The following is a 10000-nucleotide window of genomic DNA, read 5'->3' as shown; positions in this document are numbered from 1 at the left end:
TCAAAATTGCACAAGTTGATAATGCCATGAAACTAGACACGAGCCAGCAGCAGAGTGCAAGCATTATATATATATACATACATATATAATTACAAACAGTGAAATGTCAAAAAGACAACCTTCTTGTAAGAAAAATACAATATAACTTCTTTAGTCCACTGCACCAAATTTCTGCATTTAAAATATTTAAACTGAAAAAAGTGTAAGTTTACTATAAATACTTAACTGAAAAGATGAGTATGCAAACTTTTCAAATGTAAATATTTTGTTTTGCATTTAATTTACTTCTACCCTGTGTTAGCTTGCAGTGATCAGTAAATGTGTGCTTCATTTTATTCAGGAAGACTGACCAGGACATATAAAGGACACTTTTTGAATAAGAGTAAGGAAAATGAACAATCTGGATACCTTTATCATTAATATAGGCTTGAAAAGCTATTGCTGCCATACATCTAAAACTACTCCCCTTCTGAGTAAACTGAGACCTGTCCCATGTTCATCAGACAAAAATTACAACCTATGGGGAGCTTCTCATTTTGAAGAGATGACTTGCCTCATTTTACTCAAGAAGCCTGAGGTAAAAATGTGTCCCTGAGATTTGTTTTTCTATTTCAATCTAGGATATCTATATTTAAGTACTTCACACAGTATATATTTATCAAACTAATCATCAATATATCTATCAACCCATCTTTAATTCAGTAAAAAATGAAATGATTTTGACTGGGGAAAAACTGTTATAACACATATATCTGCTAAGCACATATATACAAAAATTAATACTTACTTTTTCTTTTATTCCCATTCAATAATGGAATTTAAAGTTTTCAATGGGCCAATCAACCTTGTCCTTTGCACCCTTTGGTCATTACTTTAAAGGAAGGGAATCCTCTGTCATAAATGCTTTACTACATTCCCTAGTGACTATACAGATAATTTTTGTTCACCTAATATAGGAACGTTTTAGCTTCAACTGATGAAAAGAGCAAAGTCTGCACTCTTATTTGCATAAGTGTGGAGGAAATTACAAGAATTACATGAGTAAAATAACTCTCTCAAAATTAACATTTTTGCTACCCAGTCATGATATTAACTGTGTGGTAGATAAAAAGAACTAAACATTCCCTTTGTGCCAATGTAAATTCCCAGCAGCTAGATTTTGTGCACATGTTTATTCACATATCAAAGTTCAAATTCTCCATGGTCAAAGTGGAGAATATTAACCTTGAATCCATGAATCATTTCCAGAGGTCCCTCCAGGTGAGTCACCCGGCAGGGACCTAGCCCACTCAACTTCCTCACAACAAATATGACCAATCTGTCCAAGTCACCACTTGGACTATGCAAGTAAAAAGTCTAATGGGTTTCACATTGCAACTGTTGGTTGGACATTTGATTTTGTTAACTTGTTGCAAGAGGTATAAAGACAAGTTTCCAAGGTACAATATCAAGTCCAGATTTCGAAGAAAATCTGGAAATATCAGGACCTTGAAGATGCATAGCTAGTACCTTCTGCAAAGGTACTAGCATTTCCAGATACTCTTATTGAGAAGAGGCATATATCTATGAGAAGGGTTTTGTGTCCAGCTTTCTCAGGATTTTATTGGCAGAGCAGAAGGCATTTACTAAGAAATGGTAATTGACATCCACTGCAAAATTCCTAATATACTATTCTTTGACCCTCAAAAGCAGCATCCAAATCTTGCATACCAGGGCCTGACACAGCCCCAACTTCCAACCTGGGAGGGAGGGAGGGAGGGAGGGAGGGAGAGAGGGTGGGAGGGTGGGAGGGAGGGAGGGAGGGAGGGAGGGAGGGAGGGAGGGAGGGAGGGAGGGAGGGAGGGAGGGAGGGAGGGAGGGAGGGAGGGAGGGAGGGAGGGAGGGAGGGAGGGAGGGAGGGAGGGAGGGAGGGAGGGAGGGAGTGTAGGTATTCATAATAAACTTTCACCAAATTCCACCCCTTCTAACCCTAAACCTCCATTCAACAATAAGATGTTCTGAATACTGGCATCTTTGAATGGCAATAACATCTCAGTCAGATGTGGAAAATCAGCTACATATTTGCATTCTGCATAACTGATTACATCTCATTGGAAAATTTCATGAGACTACTTGAGTTGCAAGATTTTTTCATATAAATTCAAGATCCTGAGAGTTCTGCACTTTTCATTTTCATTAATTAAAAACTGAATAACTGCACAAGTGCTTAGCCATGTGACCTCACCTGATTTCACCTCTCCTTGAGTTTGTGGGAAAACATTTTTGTTTGTTCTCATGCTATTGATATCAATGTTGTTGTTATTATTATTATTACTGTTATAGACATTATAATTATTATAATGTTACTGACATTACTAACTAAAAGCATGAATTTCTCATAAAAAGGTGCTTTCATACCCTCTGATGAGAAATCTTGGGCCACATTAATTTTAGTTAAAGAGAGGAAGAACGAAAGGAAAAAAGTCATCATAAAAACTAACCATTTAAGAAAATGCCTATATTACAAGCTTCCCCCTTTCTTTATAAACTGCTTCTGTGTTATAATTAGCTCAAGCTTTTGTTATTGGAATATTTGTTATTTAGGGCTGTATAGCATTTACTAACGATGCAATGAATTTTGTAAAAAAAAAAAAAACATGGTTGCTATTTCACCAAATAAAATGTAAACTGAAGTATCCTTACCTTCAACAGCTAGCTTTCCATACTTCAGTGTTCAATGAGAGGGGCTACAGTCTTGCCAAGTATCTGCTTCCAACAGACCAGGTTGATATAAATGGCAGTGGATGCCACCACAATTTTTTTTCATCTGGTAATTATTCTATGCAATGACCGATGCCTGATCACCATAATTTTCTTCTGACATCCCACAATGAGTAAATTTTTTTTTACTACAACCCCTATTCTAACAAGCCAATAAATTAACTCACTGATGCTGGAATTGCATGAATACACATGCCATGTCCACTATGATTTTAGTTTAGCAATTTTGTGTACATGCAGATGGCTCCTGTTTTCCTTTTATTTTATTTTTTTTTTTTTTAGAAAACTTCTTTTCAATTTTCATTGCTATTGGTATTGCTAATAACCTTTAAATAATCATAATATTAAAAAATAATAATAATAATAATAAAAAAAAAATTATAATAATAATAATAATAATAATAATATTTAAATTAAAAAACATACTTGGAATGGGGAAATCAGGTGAAGTTAGTTAGGCTTAATAAGTTACTCCTTGGTAACTAAGAACTTGTGGAACCATTTACGTGTAAAACTGATGGGACAAAACTAAAGTGGACAGTGCATGAGTCAAAAGAAAAAATCTTTTACACACCTTATCAGTAAAAGGCTTTTCTGGACTGTGAAGTTTGGCATGTAACATCAGTTCACATTCCTTAAGAAATGTTTCACTGCACTTCTTACAACTCAGATGCTCTCCTTCCACATGCTTTTCCTCCATATGAACATCCAAGTCACACTGGGTGGCAAACACATTCTTACACTGTTTGCAATGAAAAGTTAATAAAGGATCAACAATAACCAGATGTTCCTCATCATACGAACATTCCTCTTTGATTGTGATATCTTCCTCCTTCTTTGTTTGAAGGAGTGTGTCTCCATTTCTTCTCTCTCTCAACCCCATGCTACAGTCCTCAGTGAGTGACACTTCACTCTCCTCCTTGACAGGTAATGCATTCACCATCTCAGGGGAGGTTGCATCACACATTATGGTGGCTGGTCTTTTTGTCAATGAACAATCTGGCATTCAGTTTCTAAAATGGAAAATGCAAAGAATAAACATCTTGCAACAATATTTATGCACAAATATACCTATCTTCTTGAGTGGATCATCAAGCCATAAATTCTATGATATGACTTGCTATACAATAAAAAAAAGTATGATCATTACATACAACTGGAACTAAAAAAGAACATCTTAACTATTTGGTCTGTATGCACAGAAATTATAACTAAATATCAAGATATGAAGAATATTCTAACTACACTTCATGTAAAGAACTCAAACTCAGACCATTATATTTACAAATTAACAAAATATTTATCTCAAGTTTTATCTGTAATGACACCCTTGACAAACATCTCTGATGTTTTTATTTATAATATATATATATTAGATTTATATATATATATATATATATATATACACATAAATATATAAATATATAATATATATGTGTGTGTGTATGTGTAAATATATATATAAATATATATATATATATATATATATATATATATATATATGTGTGTATATATATATAAATATATATATATATATATATATATATATATATATATATATATATATATATATATATATATACATACACATATATATGTATACATATATGTATGTATATGTATATGTATATATAAATATATATTACATATATATACATATTCATCTATCTATCTCTATATATCATATATTTATATATAATATATATATATATATATATATATATATATATATATATATATATATATTGTATATCATTGGGGGGTCTGCCAATCTGCAACCACCAACCTGGACAACAAATAATCACCATGTATGTACAGCAGGATAGACTGTAGGACAGATTCTGCATAGGGTGCTCTGTATATTATATGTCATATATTGATATAGCCCACCCCAAAACCCATTGGTATAGGAATGTAGACTGAGTTGCAGCATAATAACCTGTGATATAGTCAGTATCATATACTGACCAGAATGTGGGGTAATCCAGATCATCATCTATCTATCATGTTAGTAAATTAGCTGTATCTTGCCTGTCAATCCACATGTTAGTTATATACTCTATCCTGCTGTGAGTAGATGAATAATTGTCTTCCAGGGTTGGGACCAGGGGGCAACAGCCTTCAGAGTGGGTCACAGGGCATACAGCACCCTGCACTAAACAAAATAGTGATTTATTCTGTGTGGTTAACCTTTAAAATATGGGCACACTTAGCTTGGGGGCAGAGCCACCCATAACCCATCTCTCAGGCAGTTCCCATATGACACACATGGTAATTTAGGTTGTTAAATAATGTGGAGTTGGGGACATAGTATCTGATGAAAGTATCCACACTGTAACAAATTACTATTCTATGTATATTATAGTGATGTATTTGGGGTATGTTAGTCATACTTTACTCCACAATTTCCCTGGTATCTTTAATGCCCCCCCCTTCTATCAGGGCCAAGAATGTGGAGTATGGATTACATACATGGGTAGTAGTTTGTGAGAGGAAGCTATCAATACCACTATCATTGTGATCAGTTGTATAAATGTCTTGTGAACATTTACCTTTTTACATATATCATTTGCAACAGAAAACAACCAAAGACTAAAGCATATTACACCATGAGTTAATCCTTATGGTATGGACAAACTAATCTTGGGAAAATTTGAAGACAATATTCTTGTAAAGGACAAGAATTGTAAAGTCACAAATAAAGGAAAAAGATCTCAGAAAGCACCACTCATAGCCTAGGTCCACTTGATCCTCTCAAGTTTCAACTTGTATTTTGCTGTGTATACTGAGGTGAAGACAATGTTTCCCAGGGGGTGTTGGAGGTAGAGCCCCCCCATCAACCCTACCCTCTGACAGTGCTCAAATGGCACAACCAGTCTGAGTAACTTAGACTGTTGAATAAATTCTGTGATATGGAGATGAGGAATTAGTCTCATATGAGTGAATCTGTACTGTAAAGAATTACCACACCATGTATAACTAACAAATTGATAATTATTTAGAATATATATCTTCATATGACTGATCACAATGATAGTGGTATCGATGGATTCCTTTCACTCTCTACTACTCCCTAAAACCTCCACATTCTTGGCCATGATAGCATGAAAGGTACCATGGAAAATGCTAGGTAAAATATAATTAATATACAATAAACTGGGTCTATATACAGACAAATGCAAGTGCCCCTGTGACTCACACTTGAGGACTGCCTCCCCCAAATCACACAAATAATCCTCCATGTATTCACAACAGGATAGAGTGTATGACTGACATTTAGGAGCACCTGATGCCAAATCTGTCCTAGCTCTATCCTGCCAAAATATGTGGTGGATTCTTTTGGTAATAGTAAGAGAGAAAAATCCATCGATACCAGTATTGTCATACTAGGTATTCTGACCAGTAACAATAAAATTACCAATACAAGAAACAGCTATCACCTGATGTGATCCTAATCTAGACAATTACCTTGATGATAGCTTCATCCATTAAGCGCATAATAATGCCATAGAGTCTATCTACTTAATCCAAGGATAAACCTGATTCTATCAGTGTTATATCAGGCATCTTCAGCTTTTGTAATCTCTAAACCCTGGAGCCCATCAGCATTTCCTAAACACCATGCAAAATAAAAACAAATTATGAACTTACAACGTTTTGTTAATTGTTTCAATTTCATCCTTTTTTCTTCATTAACAATTTCACAGCTATACGTTTTCTCGCCATAGTGTTATCATCTCGTCCATTCCCTTCTTCATTATTTCCTGGGGTTTCAGACTGTGGAGAAAGGCTCCCTGGATGGTTTGTTTACAGTTCACGGGGTTGAAGCACCAGGCATTCTTCTTTCTTATATTTGGGGGTTTTAAACAGTGAATAGTCTACATTCCCTGAATCCCTTCTATCTTTCTTTCTTTTATCTCGTCTGCAGGAGATGATAAAAAAGTACTTCCAGTGTTTCACGTATGCCCCATGCACTTCTATAGCGGCGCCTGTTACCCTACCTTTCGCACTGTGGGTGACCTTCCAACATAGGTTTAAAGACTACGATATAGTCTAAAACTCTAAAATTAAGGAAAGATGAGGAGGAAGATGACCTGACATGACGAACGATTATATGTGAAAAGAGGGCAGAAATGTTTGTAACTTTTTGTCTAATGTATTTATATTTGCTGACCTCCAGTCGAGTATTAAAGGGTAATGTTGTACTGCATTAATTAAAAAGCTTTATTTCTGTCAGAAGTCTTTCTAAAGTTTGACAAGTTTCTTGTGGTTAAAGGCACATAAGTTTTCATTTTCACAATGCAGTTTAAGGTATGGAGGGCATTGCTGACCTGACTGAACTGATGCTGTACAAGTGCTCCCTCCCTCTGACCTCTACGACAGGCAATCAATGTAATCTCATATGCCAGAAAGTTAAACATTCCAGAGTTATAATGATTAAGTTCCTTTTCTACAATTTGCTAATATCAGCGGATAGTTGTTGTCAAACCCCCAAAGATATCCAATAATTTATTGACGTTTAAATTGGCTTTGACGCTAAAAATTGGCTTTAACGCAAAGGAGGGACAGGCGGCGCCTAAGCGACCGCTGACGTTAATGCTTCTATTAAACGAAGGCTTCAGTTTTTATTATCCACTTCCATGGATCCAATTTATATTGTTTAGAGGGAATATCACGAATAACTGGGATATTATACATTTTAGGGCATCATGTCACTAAATCACATATTCAAATGTGAACTGAGTGAATTTCAATATGTGGTTGTTATTGACTTGCAAGATCATGTTAAATCATGATTTGTGAGAAAGTATTTACTATAAGTACACTACGGACACAGATTTTATGTTTTTGAACATAATGATGGGTAGGCTTTCTCACGACCCAGAAAATAGTATGTGAAAGAAAACGAATAAGCTAATTTAACTGTATTATTTGAGCAGCTCCTCGCTCCTCGTTTCTTATGTGATATCTTATGGGTTCTTTCTTATGCAGATATTTCATTTAAAGAATGATTTTATACAATTGTGTAAAGCAACAGTTCCCTTTACTCCATGGAGGAACTCTTGAAGCAATTATTCATGTCTCCCATAACTACATAGTATACCTATCTACTTATCAATCTACTCACACACGCTCGCGCATACACACATGCACGCACGCACCCACACGCGCGTGCACACACACACACACACACACACACACACACACACACACACACACACACACACACACACACACACATACACACATACACACACAATAAAAATAAATATTGATTAATAAATTACGGTAAAAATATAATCTATATGTATGAAAATCTTTATTAACCTCACAGGAAAACTCAAATTACAAACTATGGGCAATTTAACCGCATTTTCATTTAAGTAGGTCCTCGCTCCTCGTTTCGTATGTGATGTTTTATGTATTCTGTCTTATACAAATATTTCATTTAAATAATGATTTTATACAATTGTGTAAAGCAGCCATTTACAACCTTCATTCCAAGGAGGAACTCTTGAAACTCATGACTCGGGGAATCCACAACTACATAGTGTACCTATCTACATACGTGCACACATGCACACATACACGCACGCAATAATAATAATAATAAATTAATAAAATACAGAGAAATATAATCTTTATGCATGAAAATCTACCTTAACCTCACAGGAAAAAATCATATTCCAAAGTGCTGGAAGGTATACATTCTGTATGATGCTTTGGTTTCATTCTCTACTTAATTTTTTTTCTTTACATTTATAAATAATTATATTATTCCTTGCAGAACCCCTGCTGATGGCCTGGAGAACCTGCTGTACCGTGTAGGCATACCACTGAAGAATTATCCGCTATTTGGCAGGAAAGAAAACCGTGGTTTGGCGAGGCATCAAGCCTCTGTGCAATGGACGTTGGTAACATATACTTCTTGATACACTTTACTGAAGCTTTTCAGTGCATACTAGGACAATCAACGTTCGCACTGAATTCCACGACTAGGTTGCTCTGCATTACAGGATATTCATCACTACTCTTACTTAGTGTAGTGATGTGGGCTGTGGCAACGTAGGAAATGTGCCTAGTAACCCCTAATGCAGTAGCTGAATGTAGTCAGCTCTTTGGTAACATTTTATGGCTGCTGACCTTTATATTCAGTACGAGTCAAATATTCCTTAGAAAAAATGAAAACACGTCCTGCAGCGAGGAAGACCCTTTGGCATACACCTGTTAAGCTAACGCCTAAATGGTGGGACGAATGTGTTCCTTACGTTACCCGTAATACAGCCCTACATAGGAATATTAGGAACCAATAGCACAGCCTTACAGGCTCTTCACCCAGTTGTTCAGTCAGTAGAGTTTCCAGAGGCACATACAGGAGACATGCCAAAGTGCGTGGTGCTTCCCAATTTGTACAGGATATAATTAGGCAGCAGTGTTAGGTATCGGTTCCTCAACATAGGCCATGTTAAGGCTACATCATGAAACTCTGTAGCTTTGGCCTACAGGTCCTTATGAAATGCTACCTTCAGCAGCACCTTCACCTGGCTTTGTCCTTTGTTGTCAGCGGGTTGAGCCACCGAAGCTTGATTCGCACTTGGGTTCAAGCCTCCTAATTGTCGAAATACCCCGCTGATCCGAAAGTGATGATCGTCTTTAATAATCTAATGAAACCACAACTTTTATGAGGAATTGCGTCTCCCTGTGCATCCAATAATGTCTTGGCAGTGGACCACCAACTGATTCTTGGGACGGATCCTGAGGCGATTCCTGAGGAACACTTAATAAGGCCAGGCGAGGAGTTATTCTACTAATTCCAGTCAATCTACATTCTCTGCTCGGTGTGTATCCTCACTGACAAAGTTGTTTTATGCAAACGCGAGGGAAGAGATAAAGGGTAAGAGCAAAACCTAAAGCAAAATATGTTAAGGATTACGATTACTAATATTACTGATCTGATAATTTTATATGCAGACTATAGGGCATGGTAGCGCAACGGTACTATTTTATATTCTATTGTATTCTACGCTGCACATCTTTCATATACATACACATCTGGTTTGACAACGACGACGATAACTGATAATGGCGTGTGTGTGTTTACGTATGTCTGTTTACCTATTCACTTGTGCCCTCAGAAATGAAATGTGAAAATAATTACATTTGAAACAAACAACAAAAAAACGGATGCCAACAATAGGAATATATTCTGTTTACCAGTTGGAGAAAAAATAAAAACAAA

At 35.9% G+C, this 10000-nt stretch overlaps 1 protein-coding gene across 1 annotated transcript in view; it reads right to left on the bottom strand.

Annotated features, from left to right (window-relative positions):
- Window positions 1-6762, bottom strand: part of LOC125045949 — a 12853-nt gene extending 6091 nt beyond the window's left edge. The window contains exons 1-2 of the mRNA XM_047643545.1: window positions 6412-6762; window positions 3335-3773 (exon numbers count right to left, since the gene is read on the bottom strand). Coding sequence (XP_047499501.1) covers window positions 3335-3766 — 432 coding nt within the window. The 5' untranslated portion in view covers window positions 3767-3773; window positions 6412-6762. The remainder of the gene's footprint in view (window positions 1-3334; window positions 3774-6411) is intronic.
- Between the last annotated feature and the right edge of the window lie 3238 nt (window positions 6763-10000).

This window comes from Penaeus chinensis, chromosome 38 (genome assembly GCF_019202785.1).
Source record: "Penaeus chinensis breed Huanghai No. 1 chromosome 38, ASM1920278v2, whole genome shotgun sequence".
NCBI lineage: Eukaryota > Metazoa > Arthropoda > Malacostraca > Decapoda > Penaeidae > Penaeus > Penaeus chinensis.
This window is presented reverse-complemented; position numbering and strand designations above follow the sequence as displayed.